General features: G+C 41.2%; 1 protein-coding gene across 1 annotated transcript in view; it reads left to right on the top strand.

Moving 5' to 3' along the window:
• LOC128736256 (uncharacterized) overlaps positions 1-22414 on the top strand; it is a 59690-nt gene that overhangs the window by 19706 nt on the left and 17570 nt on the right. Inside the window, exons 4-5 of the mRNA XM_053830734.1 lie at positions 19751-19888; positions 20019-20145. Of these exons, the coding sequence (XP_053686709.1) occupies positions 19751-19888; positions 20019-20145 (265 nt within the window). The remainder of the gene's footprint in view (positions 1-19750; positions 19889-20018; positions 20146-22414) is intronic.

The raw sequence follows: 22414 nt of genomic DNA, 5'->3' as shown, positions 1-22414 counted from the left end.
TTCGCTGCAGATGTTTCATTTGAAGTCGTTGCTTTTTAGTGAACAAATGAATGTAAATCTTATCTTTCGCTTGTTCAAAATATCCCGGAAACATTATAAAAATCGCAAGTTTGATTTAACGCTAAAAAAGTATGAAGTATTTATATGCACAATAATGAAGGTATGCAAAAATGGTATACCCCCAACGCCCAGCGTTGCGTTTTCGCAACGTAGCGTGGCGGGACACAGGGTCAAAATTAAAAATACATGTCAGCGGCTTTTTCTTAGTTGACCTAAAAGAGAATTTTCCTGAAAGTTTCAACTTTCTATCCCTGCTGGGAAAAGTGTGGGGCTTAATGGGTTAAACAGTACACTGAAGCAGAACCTAGTGGCCAAAAATTGCCCGGAAGTTGAACAATGAGGTTCTAATGAAGTACGCATGATGTAACCTCTTGGACGACGAAACGTACGTAAAGATGGATTATGGGCAGTCTCCCGGACAAAAGTTCTATAAAGCCACTGGTTGAGGTGATGTCCCTAGCAAATTTTAATGCCAATAAATTCTAAAGAAAGCAAGGTATTTGTTGCCGCGCACAAAGAAAAGTAAAGTTTTGGCCTGATTTGGCAGGCTACCACTACAGCGAAGAAGTACTACAGTGGTATCAACACCACGGGATAGATTTCTTTGTCCTGTTAGCAATCCACCCAACTAGCCTTAACACTAAACGTACCGACTGAGCTCCAGGAATTTTTTTCGCTAACCCTTCACGGTACATTTAGTGTTAATTCGCCCAATTGAGAAATATGGGGCAATTGTCAAACAAAAGTTGAACAAAAGTTTCGGGATAGGGGTCAATCCCGGTGTAGTGGTTAGCATTCACGCCTCTCACTCCGAGGACCCGGGTTCAAATCCTAACCCCGCAGAAGTCACGATTGATCTAAGCTGTTGAAGTGACTATAATCAAACAAAACAAACCAACAAAAAATTTAATTAAGGTGTTGAAGATGTATAAAATAGACCCTGTACTGGTGAGGTTCCTGCAGCATGCGATGAGGCAGTGGACTACTACAGTGATGGGAAAACTGTGTTGCGCTCGAGAACGTTGCGGATTCAAAGAGATCTTCCAAGAGTATTCGTTCAGTCCGCTTTGGTTTTGCCTAGCTTTGAACCCCCTTTGAACCCAAAACGCTTAACAGAAACGGACTTGGCTATAAGATTAGGTATGGCGACGGCGAGCTTGAAGATGTGACCCATACCTTTTATATGGATGATCTCAAGATCTATTCTGAATCAACAGAATGACTAGGAGTAGCTAACAAATTAGTTAAGAGAGTAAGCAGCGATATCGGTATGGAATTTGGGCTTGACAAATGCCGATCAGTACAGCTTCAAGCCGGGCGCCTGACTAGTTTTGATGGCTACGAGGTGTACGATGGGAAGATGATTAGGGATATGGTTCGTGGCGAATCGTACAAATACCTTGTTTTCAGGCAGCTCACCAGTATTCGTCACACCGACATTAAGAGCTGCGGGATAAATTTTTATGTCGAGTGAACCATGTCCTAAAGTATTTCCTCAACGCGGGGAATAAGGTACAAGCACTGCATATATTTGCCATTCCTTGTTGACCTACAGTCTTGGAGTAGTGAAGTGGAGCAAAACTGACCTAGAAGATCTTGAGCGTAGGGTGCCGCGAGAATTCAAACAAGTGGGTATGCGCCACCCTCAATCGGCACTGGAGAGATTTACCACGAATAGAAGGGGTGTAGGAATAGTCGACATTCAAGCACTGTGCGTCGCTCAGGTGCGTCAGATGCTTGAATATTTCGTAGAATGTGCAACTCGACACGGAATATACCGAGCTGTTAGTGCCGCTGATAGGGGCTACAGCGCTTTAAATCTGGCGCAACCAGACTACGACCTCAGATGCAATCTAATGTCGATGGAAGAGAAGATTGCATCTTGGAAGCAGAAAGCAGTACATGGTGCTCAGGCTTTACTTACTTACTTATGTGTCCATGTCCGCCGGTCCGGCAGAACAAAGGGATGAAATCAGAGATCTCCACTGCTGACGGTTACCCGCCTTGGCTTTTACCTGTCGCCAGGACAGGTTCTCGTCTACAGCCCGGATGTCGTTGGCTAAGCTCCGTCGCCATGAGCCTCTGGGTTTGCCTCTTCTACGCTGTCCTTGTAGATTCCAGTCGAGTGCTGCTCTGCAAACCTCGTTCGCTCCTTTCCTCAAGGTGTGTCCGATCCACTTCCACCTACGCTCACGAATTTCTGTGGCTATCGGCCGTTGATGACACCGACGATGGAGTTCCTCATTGGATATCCAATTATCAGGCCACCAGGCACGAATAATATATCGCAGGCACCGGTTAATGAATACCTGCAGTTTTTGCGTTGTCTCCGCTGAGACGCACCACGTTTCGCAGGCATACAGCAGTACGGATTTAACGTTTGAATTAAAGATTCGGGTTTTCGTACGTAGAGCGATCTGGTTTGAGCGCCAAATGTTTCGCAGACCTGCAAAGGCACCCCTGGCCTTCCTGATTCGTGTGGCTATATCAGTCTTGGTACCACCATCAGGCGTTGTTTGGCTACCAAGATATTGAAAGGCGGCTACCTGCTCAACTTGTTGTCCCGCTACTGTGAAGTTGGTGGCATTGTCAGTGTTCACTACCATAGACTTAGTTTTCGCTACATTGACTGTGAGACCTGCTGCTTGGGAGCTCTCGGAGAGGTCATCTAACTTGCACTGCATGTCGTTTCGGCGTTGTGCGAGCAAGACAATGTCGTCGGCTAGGTCGAGGTCATTTGACTGCTCCATTGTTAGAGGATTCCAAGGCAATCCTCGACTAGGTCTATTGTCAATTGCTCCAACTAACATTTCATCCATAACGATGAGAAACGGAAACGGTGATAAAATGCAGCCCTCTCTCACGCCACCAGTAACCCTTATGGGGTCGGACAAGACGCCGTCGTGCAAAACCTTGCACGAGAACGCCTCGTACTGAGCCTCGATGAGATGGACTAGCTTATCTGGAACTCCTCTACGCCTAAGTGCGCCCCAGATGTTTTCGTGATTGAGTCGGTCGAACGCCTTTTCGAAGTCAACGAACACCAGGAGAAGAGAGTCCTGGAATTCGTTGATCTGCTCCAATATAATGCGGAGCGTTGTGATATTTTCTACACATGATCTGGTCAGCACGGAATCCAGCTTGCTGCCGCCGGAGAGTAGCGTCGATCTTCTCCTGGATCCGGTTGAGGTTTACTTTACAGAGTACTTTGAGAGTAATACAGAGCAACGTGATGGCACGCCAGTTACCGCATTCCGTTAGGTCTCCTTTCTTAGGGACTTTGACCAATATGCCTTGCATCCAGTCCACCGGAAAAGTTGCGGTTCCCCAAATATTGCTGAAAAGCTGATGCATCATCTGGGCTGACAAAGATGGGTCAGCTTTGAGCATTTCGGCTGAAATATGATCTATCCCTGGCGCTCTATTGGATTTCATACTCTTGATGGCTGCTACAATTTCATCCAGCGATGGCGCCTCCGAATTCACGCGATTTATACGACGAACTGTAGGCGTCGTACGCTGCTGGTTTTGTTGGTCTCTGACTTTGAAACTCGGAAGAGTTGTTCAAAATGTTCAGTTCATCGCTTAAGCTGTTCTGTACGGTCAGTCAATAGTTGACCAGCTCTGTCCTTTAGCGGCATCTTTGTATTCATCCTGGCACCACTAAGGTGGCAAGAAATATCGTACAACAAACGGATATCACCATTGACGGCGGCGGTTTCTCCTTGTGCGGCTAGGGAGTTAGTCCAGGATCTCTTGTCCCGCCTACAAGCACGTTTAAGAGCCCTCTCTAGTTCGGCGTATCGTTGACGGGCAGCTGTCTTAGCCGATCTGGTCCGCGCTCGCTCAATGCCGGCTTTCGCCTCTTTCCGCTCGTCGATCTTCCTCCAAGTTTCATCCGAAATCCACTCCCTCCGTCCACTGCGCGCTTTGCCGAGGGTTTCATCACTGGTCGTGATGAAGGCGTTCTTGATACCGGTCCAGTGCTCTTCGACGGTTCCACCTGGTGGCAACTCCGAGGCTCGAGATTCAAGTTGTTCAACAAAGGCCCTTTTCACCTCAGGATTCTCCAATCGGTGGACGTCGTAGCGGCACCCAACTTTCTCCTTCCGTCGTTGGACACGTGCGACGCGCAGACGTATCTCAGCGATAACAAGATGATGGTCGGATGCAATGTCAGCGCTGCGTGTGTTGCGTACATCAAGAAGGCTCCTTCTCCATTTCCGGCTGATGCAGATGTGGTCGATTTGGTTTTCTGTTCGGCCGTCGCGGGAAACCCACGTGACTTTATGTACTGGTCTATGGGGGAAGAGCGATCCACCAATGACCATGTCGTTATTACCACAGAATTCTGTAAACAGCTCCCCGTTTCCGCTCATCTCTCCTAGGCCATGGCGTCCCATGACGTGTTCAAGGTCCGCGTTGTTTGAGCCAACCTTCGCGTTGAAGTCGCCCATGTGAATTTGGATGTCCCCCTTCGGGATTTTCTCAACCACGCTGTTCAGCTGGCTGTAAAAACTCTCTTTCTCCTGCAGGTCGGCAGCATCTGTTGGCGCATAGCACTGGCTTGCCGTAAGGTTCCTAACCCGTGTTCTGAATCTGGCAACGATTATTCGCTCATTTATTGGTTCCCACTTCATCAGGGCCGCATGTGCCCCTGGGCTCAGTTGGAATCCAACTCCTCTTTCTCGAGTAGCATTTTCATCTCGTATGCCAGAGTAGAGCTAGACTTGCCCGGATGATGTCCTGTGTTCGCCAGTACCCGGCCAGCGGACCTCGCTCAGCCCCAGGATTTCAAGCTTCAGGCGGCTAGCTTCCCTTGCAAGTTGAGCCAGCCTGTCCTGCTGGGCAAGGGTCAGTATATTCCATGTTCCGATTCGTGTCCGTGTTTTCATGCTAAAGGTCGTTGCCAATAATCCGGACAGATTTCTTCTTACATTTTCGGTAACTTTTTGTATGTTCTGGCACAGTAGGCTGTTAACCTAAGGTCCTTATCCCGCTGATGTGGGCGGAAGCCACTGTGCCCCTTTTCCTGTTAGCATACGACAACCGAAGTTGCGTACCCCAGCCGGCACCTCGTGGAGGTAGGAAAAGGAGTTAATGAACAGAGGTTATGGAATGCACATGTTCACCCTTTGCCAGCCAAAGGGTGCTCAGGCTCACCCCTACCAATTGAACCGGCCTTATGTCGACAAGGTCGCGTCGAACTCTCTCTAGTGGTCGAATCCAATATGATAACCATTCAAGACGGGATTATGCTGACGAGATATTGTAGACGGTATATCTGGCATCAGGATGTGGAGGATGTATGCCGAATGTGCCATCAACCACAAGATCACCACACCACACCATCGACCACATCATAGCTGGCAGCCTAGTACTAGCAAATGCAGCCTATACAGAACGCCACAACAACGTAGCAAAGATATTGCACCAGAAGTTGGCACTGCAATGTGGTTTGTTGGAGGAAGATGTGCCAAATTACCGCTACAAACCAGATCCCGTCTTAGAAAACGACCGTTTCAAGCTGTATTGGGACCGCATCGCTCTGACGGACCTTTTTATTCACCACAACCGACCGGACATTATGGTTTACGACAAGGATAGACGAATAGTAATCATCATTGACATCACCTTTCCTCTGAGCCGTAATTTGGAGTCAACACATGGTCACAAAATTATTTGGCATCGGCCGCTGGCAGTGGAGTTGAAAGAGTTGTAGAGATTAGAAGAGGTCCCAAGGATAGTTCCAATAGTGCTTTCCGCAACCGAAGTGGTTCCGAAAGTATTGCTGGAGGACCTGAAGGTGTTGAGATTAGACCGAGAGCTAGCTGCGATGCAGAAATCAGCGATCCTCAGCACCTGTGCAATTGTCCGTCAGTTCCTGGGTCAAGACGACAGATACACCCCCGGTGATAATGCTATGTAAAAAAAGTGCAGATCCACCGAGCCTAATCCCCCTTTGGTAACCGCCAGTGGCAGGTGAAATATCGCGATTTCGAGATGATCAGATCATGGACCAAATAGCCATTCAAGTAAACAAGGTGTCGAAAATAAGATAAGTGGTAATTGAAAAAAATGAAGAATTGTTTGAAATTTCATCTAAAACAAATCGGAATAATTTTTTTGATATTCTTTCTTCAAAATGCAAAAATTTGTTTTCCAGCACAATTTTTCATTCTCGGAATTGGCTTGTGCTGTTTAAATTTTTCCAAAAATAGAAGTTCATGATTAGTATTACGTATTCAAGAACAACCATGACGTGGTGTAAGTTTTATTTCGTTCTCGTCGACTTCTACAATCAATAAAAAAAATCGACCGACCAAAGAAAAATGTGCACGGAAACTGTCATTCCCGCTTAAGAACTTTATCTTAATATCTCTCACGAGTTAGTTCGTTCGATGCTGGTTAATAATCAGGGCATATATGTATGTGCGTGTAGACGGCAATGCATCATCATGACTAGCCCAACTTGTGACCGAGTTTGAAAAGAAAAATGCTATTAAATCAATCGATAAATTACGTTTTCTTTTGATTTACCTCCCGCCGATTTTTTTTTCTATTCCAGAGACTAAAATTGCCGAGATTGAATTGATTTCGCATAATAGGAAGGATTCATTGAAAGACGAAACGAGTATGAATTTTTTAGGCCAACTAAATTACCGAGTTATAAATGCTGCAACATTTGATAAATATAGCAATTTAAAATTTTTTGAAGTGATGATTTTTTCCTGATATCAACAAAGTTCACTTATAATATATTTCATTGGGAACTAACAAAAAATTATAACCGTCTATTTCTTGACGAGTTTCAGTTTTCCAAGTTGTGGTTCCAATAAGGTAATAGCCAATGCGGTTTTGTAACATCGCAATGAATACACTTCCACGTTTATCATTTACCACTTTTACCACTAAAGAGCAAAGCCTAAACCCCACCACTTGTGAGTCGATTATAAGACGAAATTATAAAGAACGACACTTTGCAGAACTTTGATCAAATCTGTCGATAGATGTATACACGAAGAACTTATGTTGCAATAATAGGTGCGCCAAATTCAGTGTTGATGTTCTCCAGCTGGAACGTGATTCATTCGTTAATGTGTGTATTGTAAGCAGATCACGCTGCAGTTGGCAGCAATCGAGCATATCGATCGGCGTATCTACTAGTGATGGCTTTCCGAGGTTTCTTTTTCGGTTTTTGGTGTACCGGTTTTCCCCTTTCAATGCCGGTGTGACTGCATGTTGCGAGCGCAACACCGCACACCGCCGCCGGTACAGGGAAAAGGCAATCGACGAAAATGAGTCTTCAATCGTACGCGATCTTTTTATGGTGAAGGAGCACAATTTTGCGCAGCGGTTAATCGCGAAACAACAGTTGGGAACTCGCTAGAAATACACGTCGGATGTACTCTTAGACCAGTACCGCTACAGTTCTGAAGTTGTGCTACATATTTCGTCGCTCGATCAGCTTTTGCATCTATCAATTTACAAAGTAATAGAAAAGCAACGATATTGAACTGTTCAATAAGTGTGCAAAAAGTTTTAAAAAAATCAACAAATTTTACAAATAAAGTGAGTTCAAATGTCAGTTGAATTACATTGTTAAACTTACGCAACAATATGACGTGTTGAGAGATAATAATAGTAATAAATGATATACCTACCATAGCCACAAACCGTGCAATAATGTTTAGTGTCCTCTTAATATCGAAGTGAATAGTGGCTTGGTCAACGAACCGTGTAATTGAACACCTTTTCTGTGCTACTGAAAACGCCAACACGTGGACAGACCGGCTTAATCAAGTGCTTGTAGTTGAAGTGTTTGCAGATTGAGATTGCGAAAAGTGATACGAACAATGTAGAAAACAAAACGTTTAATTAAATTGTTTCGATTCAAGTGCCTGGAAAAGTATATGGCGTAAAATAACTATAAATGATGTTGATTTTATTGGAATACACTTATAGTTACATGATAACTACACTCAAAATAATTTTCACGTCGAAATTACGTGAAAAGTTATGTGAATATTTCCCATCAAACTTTACTTTTTCAACCCATACTAGCCCGTTCAATTAGAATTAGATAGCTGCTATTTGTTTTTTGTAACTTACTGTAGAAAAGTTTACGTGATTTCGTAACGTAAAAAGAACGTGTGGATTATTTTGAGTGTCACTGTATTAATACTTTTGAATTTTTAATCATATCCTCTGTTTACAGCATTTTCATTTAATTTGACACTGATAAACAGATCTTAATTTTTCTATGATAAAAATTAACATATCATTTTACTCGAACTTCCATCGCTGATACATGGTAGTGTGAATTGATTGGCTGAATTTTTTTTTTATCCAAGAGCGAAGAGCATTATTCAAAGTATGCTCGATTGATAGTTGTACATTTTTCTCATCTTTCTGGCAAATTGCAGATATCACACCACTAAACATTTTTCTTCTTTTGCTGCAAACCATTCATTGAGCCAGTTTCTACATCTTTCTACAGACCAAAGCGCACTTCAGCAATTGCGTGACCCACGCAAATTTTTCGAAGCAGCCAGCGGCCCGAATCGAATAAGTGTTGTTAGTTGTTAGCTTTCGGTATTAACCGTTTTACTTCGGACTTCGACGGCTTGTTATAGACTATGCCCTTTTAATCCCACCGAACAAAAAGTGTCGTCTTCTTGCTAAAACATTTGCCCCTGTGGTCGATGAGGATAGTGCGTCTCACCATAGCTTTCTCCGTTTGATACTCAAAAACTCACTTTCCATTTTTAATGTCAATTGGACGATGCAAAAAAGAGTTTATTTTATATCATTATTTGTTCTCACGTATGTTTTTCCTTATCTCCATCTGCCTTTCGTTAAAATCCTTCTGCCTCAATTATTATAAGTGAAGTAATCGTTATGATTCATCAGCGAAACGCCAAATTGGAAAATGCTTCATTGCTCTTTGTTCATTGTAAAATCCCACACATTGAAAAAAGCAACACATAATCAAACAAACTATTTGACACTTGTTGATAGCAAATGTAAAATCTGAGTGGAAACAATGCTTATTAGAGAAATCTACATTTATCAATGCTATTGTTCGTAGTGTTCATTTTTGTGTGACATTTAGAGGATTTACTCTGAATGAAAAACTAGAAAAAATCGATTTTTCATCACTTTATTGGCGGCAGCTTTTTAGTTAACAACTTTGTATCAATGTTTCACCGCGTTATTTTACTGATAAAAATCCCAAGTATACTAAAGTTTTCATTTAAAAAAATGCTGGCCGTCATTTTTTTCAAATTAAGCAATTAAAATTAACCATAAAAGTCAATTAAAAATTTAAAAATACTCCGATTTCGTGTACTTTTTCATTTTCAGGGAAATATAGAGTCGTATATTTTAATTTTGTACTTGGGTGCTCCTTTCTGAGTTATAATGGTCCCAAAAATCATTGTTTTTGCCAATCTTTTTTTGTTATAAAAATTAAATAACTTTTGAGGCACTGAGCTGATATTAATGATTTAGATACCAAGGTATTTTATTATGCTTTTTACGAAACATGTTTGATTTAATTTTTTTTTTGTGTTCGCTAAATATTGAAAATTTTCTTATTTATATTTTCTCTGAAAATTGGAAATTCTTTACATAACATACATATCAGAAATTCAAAAATTCTTTCAGGAAAAGCTCAAAGGGCAGTAATAGAAACTTGAGAGCAACTTCTATTTGGATTACTTTGATGAACTTCCATGCATTAATGTGCATTTAATTTTGATATGGAAATAATTTAATTTTGATATCCCGAGAAATAAAACTTTTGAAAAAACTATAAGGTATACAGCCCCAAGGGTTGTACGAAAGGGTGACGTAGGACTATATCAGATCATTAGATCAGAGACTGTAAACTGCATTTCTGGCATATGTATGTTTTAAGAACCTGTGAGTGCCATCATTGTTTAAGTGAATGTTTAACAGAGCAAAATATTCAGATTCAATTCTTCATTGAATTCAATGTTCATAAGTAGAACGCCTGCAACTATTGAGACATAGAGATTTCTTTTGAAAATCACTTGTGTGCATCTTAAAGGTTGAAATAATAATGAATGACCAGCCCACATATTATTGTATTAAATATGATTATGCGTAGCTTGACATGTTTCAATAATCTTATTTTAACATGCTTGTGGCCTTTGAAAAGGCCATTGGTTACAAATAATATTAAAGCCAAAGCACGTTCATCGCAAATATGACGTTCCATTCGAATGTCCTTCACTTTAGACATAAATGGAAACTGGCACGTAAGTTAGCGCCGTCGATTCACTCTCACTGTCTTTTGCTCCGAGAAGGTTTTACTAGTTTACTTTCACAGCTTACCGCTTGTTACATAGCAGAAAATATGTCACATACGAAAAAAATTCTGTTTTATTTGTATGAGAGTTCTTATCATCCTACCACAAGAGTGAGCGGTCTCAAATCATCATAAAATAAATTCATGCCTCCAAAAACCCCCACATGCCAAATTTGGTTCCATTTGCTTGATTAGTTCTCGAGTTATGAGGAAATTTGAGTTACATTTCTATGGGAGCCCCCCTCCCCCTCTTAGAAGGACAAGGGGTCTCAGTACACCATACAAAAAAACTTTACCTCCAAAAACCCCCACATGCCAAATTTGGTTCCTTTTGCTTGATTAGTTCTCGAATTATGAGGAAATTTGAATTTCCTCCTTCCCCCACCCTCCTTTCTTAGAAGGGGAAAGGGTCTCAATACACCATAGGAAAAAATGCTGCCTTATAAAACCCCTACACACTAAATTCGGTTCCATTTGCTTGATTAGTTCTCGAGTTTTGAGGAAATTTATTTGTATAAGAGCTCCCCCCCTCTTATGCCCTCCATAAAAATTTTCTCTTAACCTCTCCATAAAATTGCTGGTCATTTTATTAATCCAACGACATACTTACTTAATTGGCCTAACGTCTTATGACAAGGCCTGCGCAGTATAATTTCTCCATCTGTTTCGGTCCATGGCAACTGATCTCCAGTTCCGCGGGCACCCAGTGCTCGCCAGATCTCGCTCCACCTGGTCTTGCCACCTCGCTCGCTGTGCCCCTCTTCGTCTTGTTCCTACCGGATTTGATGCGAAAACCATTTTTGCAGGATAGTTGTCCGGCATTCTAGCAACATGTCCTGCCCAACGTATCCGTCCAGCTTTAACCACTTTCTGAATACTTGGTTCGCCGTAGAGACGCGCGAGCTCGTGGTTCATTCTTCGCCTCCATACACCGTTCTCTTGCACTCCGCCAAAGATGGTTCTTAGCACCCGCCGTTCGAAAACTCCGAGTGCTCGTAGGTCCTCTTCTAGCAATGTCCACGTTTCGTGCCCGTAGAGGACAACCGGTCTAATTAGCGTTTTGTACAATGTGCACTTTGTACGGGGGCTCAGATTGTTCGACCGCAAGTGTTTGTGGAGTCCGTAGTAGGCCCGACTTCCGCTGATAATACGTCTTTTAATCTCACGGCTGGTATTGTTGTCTTCTGTTGCCAGCGAGCCAAGGTATACGAACTCGTCGACTACCTCGAACTCATCCCCGTCGATTACCACGGTGCTGCCCAAGCGAGCCCTGTCGCGCTCGGTCCCGCCCGCCAGCATATACTTCGTTTTAGACGTATTTATCTGCAATCCAATCTTCTCTGCTTCGCGTTTCAGTCTGGTGTACTGATCTTCCACCGCCTCAAATGTTCTGCCGACAGCATCCACGTCGTCAGCAAAGCAGATAAATTGACTGGATTTATTGAAAATCGTGCCCCGCATTTCGATCGCCGCTCGCCTTATAACACCTTCAAGCGCAATGTTGAATAGCAGGCAGGAAAGACCATCTCCTTGTCGAAGTCCCCTGCGAGATTCGAATGGGTCCGACAATCCACCCGAGATTCTCACACAGCACTGGATCCCATCCATCGTAGCCATGATAAGTCTAGTAAGCTTACCCGGAAAACCGTTTTCGTCCAAAATTTTCCATAGCTCTTGTCGGTTTACGCTATCATATGCGGCTTTGAAATCGATGAACAGGTGGTGCGTGGGGACTCGGAATTCGCGGCACTTCTGGAGGATCTGCCGCAGGGTGAAGATTTGGTCTGTTGTAGACCGACCCTCCATGAAGCCGGCCTGGTAACTTCCCACAAATCTATTGGCTATTGGCGATAGTCGATGAAAGAGGACTTGGGACAGCACTTTGTAGGCGGCATTCAGGATAGTGATGGCTCGGTAGTTCTCAGAATCCAGCTTATCACCTTTCTTGTAGATAGGGCAGATAACCCCGTCTTTCCACTCCTCCGGTAGTCGTTCCGTATCCCAAATCTTGACAATCAATTGATGCAGACAGCCGGCCAACTTGTCCGGGCCCATTTTAATAAGTTCCGCTCCAATGCCATCCTTTCCCGCTGCTTTGTTGTTCTTCAGCCGCTGGATGGCTTCTTTAACTTCCCTTATCGATGGGGGTGGCACATCTTCGTCGTGCGCACCAATGTGGTCACTTCCTCCGCTATCATGGTCTTCCGCCTGCACGCCATTCAGGTGTTCATCGTAGTGCTGCTTCCACCTTTCGATCACCGCACGGTCATCAGTCAAGATACCTCCATCTTTATCTCTGCACATTTCGGCCCGCGGCACGAAGCCTTTGCGAGATTCGTTGAGTTTCTGATAGAACTTCCGTGTGTCGTGAAAGCGGTACAGCTGTTCGAGTTCTTCGCACTCCTTCTCCTCTTGGTGGCGCTTCTTTTCCTTGAAGAGTCGGGTTTGCTGCCTCCGCTTCTGTTTGTATCGCTCCACATTCTGACGGGTGGCTCTACGAAGCATTTGAATCCAACGACATATAAATTGTTTAGTTTCGTTCTGTAGTTTGGTAGTTATTAGCATTTGAAATCTTTCATTCAAACGTTACACTTCTATTTTCGTTTTCACAAAGTGCAACCCTGTCCCAGTATAGTAAACAAAGACGTAGTAGACTAATCTCAAGTTTTTAGTCTTGACCTTACCTAAATACGGTCATACATATATATTAATATTTTTTGAAACGATGGTTCTACAATTGATGAAGGGACGGTAGGGGAAAGAAATGAAAATTTTTGGTGAAGGAGGGGAAGAGCGGAAAGGAAAGAGGGGGGGGGGGATATTGGTAGCTACGCTTGACAAGTAGTCATTTTGACTCCTACCTTTTGTCCAATGCTGAAAGGTGCATGAGTCGAACCAAGCTATAATCTGAGATTATAACCAGATTTGAACCCACAACACCCGCCAGGGCATGTTGTTCGCTGGTACTTGTACCTTTGAACCATAGAGGCGCTGGACAAAAGGAGACTGCAAAATCCACTTATCAAGATAGCGACTTTGGTTGGGTTATCGACACATATTGTGCCTTTTCCTACATCTATTGCAAATTACCACCGAGCAAGAAGTTTTAATCTAACTGGTTTTTACTGGCAGGACAACGACACTATGCCGGCCCTTACGACTTGCAAGGTACTGCACGTGACGTTGTGACGTTGACACGCTGACAGACGAACAACGTCACGTGCAGCACCTTGCACGTTATAATCTCAGATTATAGCTTGGTTCGACTCATGCACCTTTCAGCATTGGACAATAGGTAGGAGTCAAAATGACTACTTGTCAAGCGTAGCTACCAATATCCCTCCGCCCTTTCCTTTCCGCTCTTCCCCATCTTCACCAAAAATTTTCATTTCTTTTCCCTACCGTCCCTTCATCAATTGTAGAACCACCGTTTCAAAAAATATTAACAAAGACGTAGTCCTACGTCAAAAAAGCCGGGGCTTAACTGTGAAATAACCCTAATCCCGCCACTTTTCGTTGGCATAATCATAATCATTGACAATTGGTTTAGTAGTTCAAAAGAAAGAAAAGTTGACAAAAATTACAATTTTTACGACTACCATTACTCAGAGAAAAGCACTCCAACAGTTAAATAAAATTATAGAAAAGGAATAAATATACAATATTTGTACAATATCGGAGCACTTTTAAATTTCGATGAGTCATTTTTTTTAATAAATTACTGTTTTTCAAATGGCGATTCTTGGACGTCTTCTAACCCTCTAACGGGCAGCATCGATGCAATCAGGCTAATGACTTTTTTCGTAAAAGTACACTCAAAAGAAACTCAGGTTTGGATTTTCATGGCAATTATTTGGACGAGCGAAAGGCAGGAAATAGTCCCAAAGTTCTTTTTTTCATTTTAAATGTTCAACTCTCTACCCACATTTTTTTTAAATATCATGAAGTTCAGATAAAGCGGGTAAATTACTCACAGAAAAATGTTGAGGTCGATCATTTTGTGCTAGATATCCTTTTTCTTCAAAAGTAAAAAGAGGATTAATTTCACTTTTTTGGCGTCTATCGGTGGTTTGTTTATATTGACAGAGAATATGAATTAAAATGTTCAAAGTTCCCGTTTAACAATATTCAGTTAACTGTAGGGCTGTAAAGTCAAAAACTGCCGTTTCCGGTAGTTTGAAGGGAAACTGCTGGATAATACGCTTCTGAACTGTTTCATTCGAATTAAGGTAGGGTTTATTTCTAATACCCGTCGTAGTAAGTAAAGCCATTCTAATTTTCATCATCTGTTGGATGGATTTAATAAATACTCTAAAGTTCTTGTGCTGATTTGACTAAAACACACTTACCTTCCGATCCGTGAACTTTGAAATCATTGAAAAGCGATTATTAAAGCATATTATTGAAATTACGCAACTGACTTTATTTCTTAGATTCAACAATGTTTACGAAGCTAACGCGCATGTATTTGTGAAGGACGGCATGACATTATGACAAATGTTATTCTGCAAAAATTTCTGCAGGTCTGGCAAGTTTTCCTGGCTGTAGAATAACGACAATGCTTTGCGTGAGTTATTTTCATTTATGAATGACGGAAATTAAAACGATTAGTCGACATTTTCTCCTTCATCGCACGAAAAAACGTAGGAAATTTGGCTGGTAGGACTTCTTTAATGATAAAAAGCATTTAAATAGATCTCAGCTTACTTTGATTGATCGCGTATGATAGACAACAAACTAAAATATTAGGGAATAACTAGTTTTGCGTTGCGTGTCATAAAAATGCTGATATTTTTAATAATTTGTCTTGGATAGGACGGGAATAGGCAATTACGACGATGTAGCAACATACCCTAAATCACGATCATAAAATTCGACTGCTGTTTTACCTGACTCACTGCGAATATGCGTATTATTGAAATAAAACGTAACCATACGTTTTATTCGTTTATAACGCATATGCAGTTAATATCGATAACAAACGATTTTTTATAAGTTGGGCTTTTACTATTGCATTTAATTTGTAAAAAGTTGCATAAATAACAATTCAGTTTCACAATACAATTATTGCGTACTACTGGCACATGAAATATAACGTTTAAGTACGTTATTTTTAGTAATCAAAATTAACGATATTTTCGATTCAAGGGTGATATTTTTCGAAACCTTTCGAACCAACACGATCTCGCGAACACCAACGCATATTCGCAGTGGGTCAGGTAACACAGTAGCAGGTGACAACATTTTAATCGGGCTGAAGTCTAACCTGTAAACAAACCGAATGAGGGTTTATTTTAGTATGTTGGCTCAGTAAAAAATAGCCCTCATTCGGTTTGTTTACAAACTAGACTTCGACCTAATGAAATGTTGGACTTCAACTAATGAAATGTTGGTCGTCAGATAGTAAACAAACCGCCGAGAAATGTCAAATGGGTGAATCTCTCCAAGTAGCATTGACGGTTTTATTATACTCTTAAATTGGTTTTGGTGACCAAAATTATCATAAATATCATTATCAGAGACAGAGTGCAATAAAACTAAATTGTTACTTGGGTCGTTCGTAAGTGACATTAGCGTGCAAGACTCACGATAGTTTGTCACTTAGCTACGCTACGCTCGTGTTTGTGCGATATAAGGTTCTGCACAGGACGGGACGTTACACGTTGTATCGAAAAAGAGCCAATTTGCTGTCAAAAAGCAAAAGCAAAGCAAGCATGCAACTGTAGAAACAAAAATTCACCAGGCAAGCGCAAAGGTGTTGCTAGAAACCACAGCAAAAGCCGATCATCAAGTTTTTCACGTTGCTAAGTTACATAGGTTACGTTACATAAAAGACCCTAAATCAAACTTACTTACTTATGTGTCCATGTCCGCCGGTCCGGCAGAACAAAGGGATGAAATCAGAGATCTCCACTGCTGACGGTTACCCGCCATGGCTTTTACCTGTCGCCAGGACAGGTTCTCGTCTACAGCCCGGATGTCGTTGGCTAAGCTCCGTCTCCATGAGCCTCTGGGTCTGCCTCTTCTACGCTGTCCTTGTGGATTCCAGTCGAGTGCTGCTCTGCAAACCTCGTTCGCTCCTTTCCTCAAGGTGTGTCCGATCCACTTCCACCTACGCTCACGAATTTCTGTGGCTATCGGCCGTTGATGACACCGACGATGGAGTTCCTCATTGGATATCCAATTATCAGGCCACCAGGCACGAATAATATATCGCAGGCACCGGTTAATGAATACCTGCAGTTTTTGCGTTGTCTCCGCTGAGACGCACCACGTTTCGCAGGCATACAGCAGTACGGATTTAACGTTTGAATTAAAGATTCGGGTTTTCGTACGTAGAGTGATCTGGTTTGAGCGCCAAATGTTTCGCAGACCTGCAAAGGCACCCCTGGCCTTCCTGATCCGTGTGGCTATATCAGTCTTGGTACCACCATCGGGCGTTGTTTGGCTACCAAGATATTGAAAGACGGCTACCTGCTCAACTTGTTGTCCCGCTACTGTAAAGTTGGTGGAATTGTCAGTGTTCACTACCATAGACTTAGTTTTCGCTACATTGACTGTGAGACCTGCTGCCTGGGAGCTCTCGGAGAGGTCGTCTAACTTGCTCTGCATATCGTTTCGGCGTTGTGCGAGCAAGACAATGTCGTCGGCTAGGTCGAGGTCATTTAGCTGCTCCATCGTTAGAGGATTCCAAGGCAATCCTCGATTTGGTCTACTGTCAATTGCTCCAACTAATATCTCATCCATAACGATGAGAAACAGAAGCGGTGATAAAATGCAGCCCTGTCTCACGCCAGCAGTAACCCTTATGGGGTCGGACAAGACGCCGTCGTGCAAAACCTTGCACGAGAACGCCTCGTACTGAGCCTCGATGAGATGGACTAGCTTATCTGGAACTCCTCTACGCCTAAGTGCGCCCCAGATGTTTTCGTGATTGAGTCGGTCGAACGCCTTTTCGAAGTCAACGAACACCAGCAGAAGAGAGTCCTGGAATTCGTTGATCTGCTCCAATATAATGCGGAGCGTTGTGATATGGTCTACACATGATCGGCCAGCACGGAATCCAGCTTGCTGCCGCCGGAGAGTAGCGTCGATCTTCTCCTGGATCCGGTTGAGGATTACCTTACAGAGTACTTTGAGAGTAATACAGAGCAACGTGATGCCACGCCAGTTACCGCATTCCGTTAGGTCTCCTTTCTTAGGGACTTTGACCAATATGCCCTGCATCCAGTCCACCGGAAAAGTTGCGGTTTCCCAAATATTGCTGAAAAGCTGATGCATCATCTGGGCTGACAAAGATGGGTCAGCTTTGAGCATTTCGGCTGAAATACGATCTATTCCTGGCGCTCTAAATCAAAGTATAAGTGTAATTCGGCCTGATTGGATCTATTTTTCTGTAATCAGTCAACAAGTAGTACAAATGGTTTCTTATCATAAACTGTAGCTGAAATTAAAACATTATTGGAAACACTTTTCGTAGTAAATTTTGAAGTGGAACGACCAAAACAAAATGAAGCATATAGGCTGAGTATCTTAAAATCGGCTTGAATATTGATCGCGTCGAGAATGGATTACTTACGAATGGTCGATACACAAATGGCCGAATGACGAATGTCATATTCGGCCGAAAACATGTTTCTTTGTTTTGTAGTAAATAGTTGTGTTGCTTATTTTGTTTTTTTTTTGCTCGATTTGGTTAACTGCTTTCCAATTCGTGGATTTTTTCATCTCTTTCGCGTAATAGTCCATTCGCTTCTCAAAAATGCGTGCCTAGTTTGGACCATCGCACAGTGCTCCTAAAGTGTTATCAAAACACATTATTTTTCAATCAAGCCGAAATGGTTGATTATAGTGGTTGTAATATTCAGAGAAGTTTCTCAGCATAAAAAATATTTTTTGTGATTCTTGTGAGCAAGGCTAAATTTGAAATTAGAAAGTATTTTGTGTACAAACTAGCTCACATCGAAGGTTGACCCCTATACTCGGACAATAATTTGATCTATTAAAACCTGCATCAATGGAAGAAAAAGATCTTATAACAATTTAAAACTTCTACATACATCTTGTGAGTCTAGCTTTTGCAGGTTTGCTGTATAAAAATTGTATAAAGTTCTATTCACATTAAATGTTTGTTGAGAGTGCTGGTAATGCGGAATGCTTGCGAAAATGTATGCGTCAACTCCATTTACAAGGCACGTTGATAGATTGATATCAAACTGATAGCTATTTTCTACAATTTTTTCTGATTTGTATACCTAGCAATATCTTTTGTATTGCTTTTCTAATTTTATTTAGGAACCGAAGATATAGCAATTCTAGACTAAGTAAGTCTATTTCGCTGATTACTTTACTGTCCGGTCGTACAGGACAAGTTGGTGTCCGGCCGTAGAGGACACGGCACAGTTTCAAAAAAATATTTTTTTCTTCAAAAATTTCATGTAAAATTCAAACCGTTTCAAAAACATTACCTAATCAAGCCGACATTTAGAAATATTGCATCTTTTATTCATTAAAAACATCCACAACTGCACTTTTATGAAATTTACTCGTTTCTTTTTGTTATAATGGTTAAATCGTTTGACAGTTCTCATTTGTTTACATTTTGAAACAAAGACGACATAAATGGGACACCATAAAATCTAGCAATTTACTATTGTTTTATGCTTTCCGAATATTTTTATCAGTCATTGTTTTTGAGAAATCCTTGTGTCCGGCCGGCGGTCATAGAGGCTGTCCAGCCATATAGGACTCCGGCTTTATAATGGCGTAGCGTGCTGCATAGTAACTATGTTACTCTAATTGTGAAAGGATTTGAAAAGGGTCAAAAAGATGTGTAATTCAAGCAGGGAAAAGTAAGAATAAACAATGAAACTTGTTTTACAATAGTCGTGCGTCAAAATCTGACCAGAATTATCATAAATCTCAGCCATCGTTGTTCTACGGTGCAAGTATTTTTGTGAGAAAAATAATGTATTCTTGTAATATTCAATCGATTGCGGAAAGAACTAAATATCTAAGAATAACTTATGAGAAAAAAAAATAATTTTGAAAAACTGCTTTCATGACGATGATAAAGGAATCTGGCACCGGAAAATTAAAATGATAAGCTAGAGTCAACTGAATTAATCTCTAGGCAACTTCCAAACTACTTCCAATAGTACTTTCACAACATTTATCATGCATTCTGGCTGCGGTCCTATTATTTTCAACTAATACTCAATACTCACTGGCACAGATTGTATCGTTTAATATCCAGCCATTCACATGTATAATTCAGCACCTTCACCGCTCACCGAAACCGCTTTAAGCAATTCTAATTGAATAGTTGCACAATTTCTATCTGTTTCTTTACAGCCCGGTCCCATACCTGGTATGCGCCCGCCTATGGGAGCTGGATCACATCAACCGACAAAATCCGCCAACTCAATGGGTTTCATAATGCCACTTTATACCATCGGTATAGTTTCATTCTTCATCTACACAATACTGAAAGTAAGCAAGCACTATATGGGGCACCTTTCGCACTTTCTCGACACTACTTGTTATATAAAATACGCAATCGATTCAGCACCGTATGATTTATTGATGTTTTCTTTTATCATTTTTCTCCTATCGTGAAAAGCTCGTATTCAAAAAGACGCCAGCCGCCCCGTATCCGGAGATTAAGCCTGACCCAGCCTTTAGGAATGAGGTTTTCTCCACAAATCAGTCGTACATCAAGCGACCCGATACTGGAACTACGAAGCTAGGTAGGTTGTCCCTGTCATTCGTGTACAATTCATTTATGCATCAAACCTACTATATCAGTTCACCAATAGCAGCAATCGCACATAGCATTTACAAATTTGCATTCAATACTAAAACTTAACATCGGCGTAACTGTTTCATCATTTATGAAATTACGAAATAATATTTGCACCATACAAACATTAATCCTTTAACGTCTACCTCATCCTACACACGCATAGCCTGGAAAGATCACGGCGCAAGTAAGATGATCTCAGTATTTATAAACCTTTTATAACAATCTAAAATCAAATCAGAAACAAATAAAGACATTTCACGTATATAATCAATGCGCATCAGGCAGGTAACAGACTCCCCATACGATCATCGATCTTTCGAAATCATGCTCTCCATTGTTTGATGCATTTAATTACCATTATCAAACCAATCCATAGTATAATCCAAATTTACTAGTGGGGACCGTTCAGTAAACTTGTCGAAGCATGAAATGTTTTTATTGATGATTCTTTTATTTCCAAACAGGCAGCCAATTGATTTTCCTTTTAATGCGAATATAGTTTCCATGGTTTGTTTTTAGTTCTGAAAAAATATCTAGAAATGTCCATTACACTATAGTTACCAAATATGGCAAATGCTCTTAGATGAACAAGATATATTAGGATCTAATCCGATCTAAGGTCGACAATAATTAGTAATAACTTTCCAGCGGAACTAACGTGCAACGTAAGCAAGCACTTTGTCTGTTAGCCCGTCCTTTGCTCCTGGTAGCCCCCCCCCCCCCCCGTTTGTCACTAAGTAGTACCCAGTAGAATAGGACTAATCGAGTGCAAATAATGTAAAATGGAGTGTTTTTTGTTTGTTTGATCCCTGTTTTCATTGATCCACAACCATGCGAATAACTTAGACTTAAGGTAGGGTCATCACATCTGAGAAGTTATCGAAAAACTTGTCGCTAGTAGAGTAGGCATACAAATATATAGGAGCAAAGAAAAATTAAATTAAACTTTATCTTTTTCCCACCCACCTGTACTTAGCAATAATGCTTTCAAATTGGATCTCCCTTCCTATTGATGTTTTTATTTCATTTTTGAAATTGGTTGTTTTGGTTCCTTTACATAATATTCTGTGTATTAAAAATTAGTCTTTTAACTTTGTTTAATTGACATCCATGTTATGATTTCATACCATTAATCTGATATAAAAGGGTTAAAAAGTAAGTTTCTTCGTACGTTAATCTTTAGTGACATGCAAAACATAACTAAACATGCAGTAATGATGTTTTTATATTGGCAGTTTTTGTTATAATCAACGGAGGGGACGATAGAAGAAAGTTTTGAATCAAAGATTTTAATAGGATCCAAACAGAATGGGACCGGGCGTGAAGGAGAAAGAACTAAAAATGAGGAAAGGGAGGATCATTGAAGCAACGCTTAAGAAGTTGCTACAATGACTCTTTCTTACTTCATTTTCCGCTCTTTCCCCTTCCCGCCTGGTCCCATTCTGTTTGGATCCTTGGGACATCTTTGTTTCATTACTTTCTTCTACTATCTCCTCCGTTGATTGTAAAAAACTACCGTTACAAAAAAATCAATAATATTGTTTGATGCCTGGCCTCAGTTTAAGGTCAAGACAAAAACACGAGGTTGGTCTATGCAGTAATGATTCTATTAGAAAAAATTATTATAAATTTGACTTCCTGGTGCAAGCCTATTATAATAATATTATAAAATAAAATTAACAATTACCTAATACTTTCCCTGTACCCTGGCTGTTAATGTTTTTTGAAGAAACTGCAAAATCTTTTATTATAGGGTAAGGGATCTAGTTTTCAACCCTGTGTTAGTTTTCGCACCATTGCTAAAACATTCTTCAAATAAATTCCTAAGGAAAAGGTAGAGGAAAGGACCCACCCAGCTAGCACCAACTCGTATATCAATGTACGAAAACTATCGTAAATATCTCCTAACAAGCTCGAAATCGTAACTAAAGCTGGATAAAGTGGGAACAAGTTGATTTTCTGTCGTATATAATGATAATGACTGACATACATACGATTTTCAGCACAAAATCGTAGAGTAGTACGGAGCGACTCGCGCTTAATCGGATATTATCGTATATAAATACTTATATAGTCGTAACGGTCAAAATTATTCGTAATCACGTATATCGCCTCCAAAATAGTACGGATATGCCAATTTTGCGCATGAAATACGATTTATTTAGCATGTATATCTGTACGTAATGCTGATTTTTACCTTTTTTATACCTATG

Source organism: Sabethes cyaneus, chromosome 2 (assembly GCF_943734655.1).
Source record: "Sabethes cyaneus chromosome 2, idSabCyanKW18_F2, whole genome shotgun sequence".
Classification (NCBI taxonomy): Eukaryota; Metazoa; Arthropoda; class Insecta; order Diptera; family Culicidae; genus Sabethes; species Sabethes cyaneus.
Note: the sequence above shows the minus strand (reverse complement) of the source record. Positions and strands in the feature narration are given on the sequence as shown.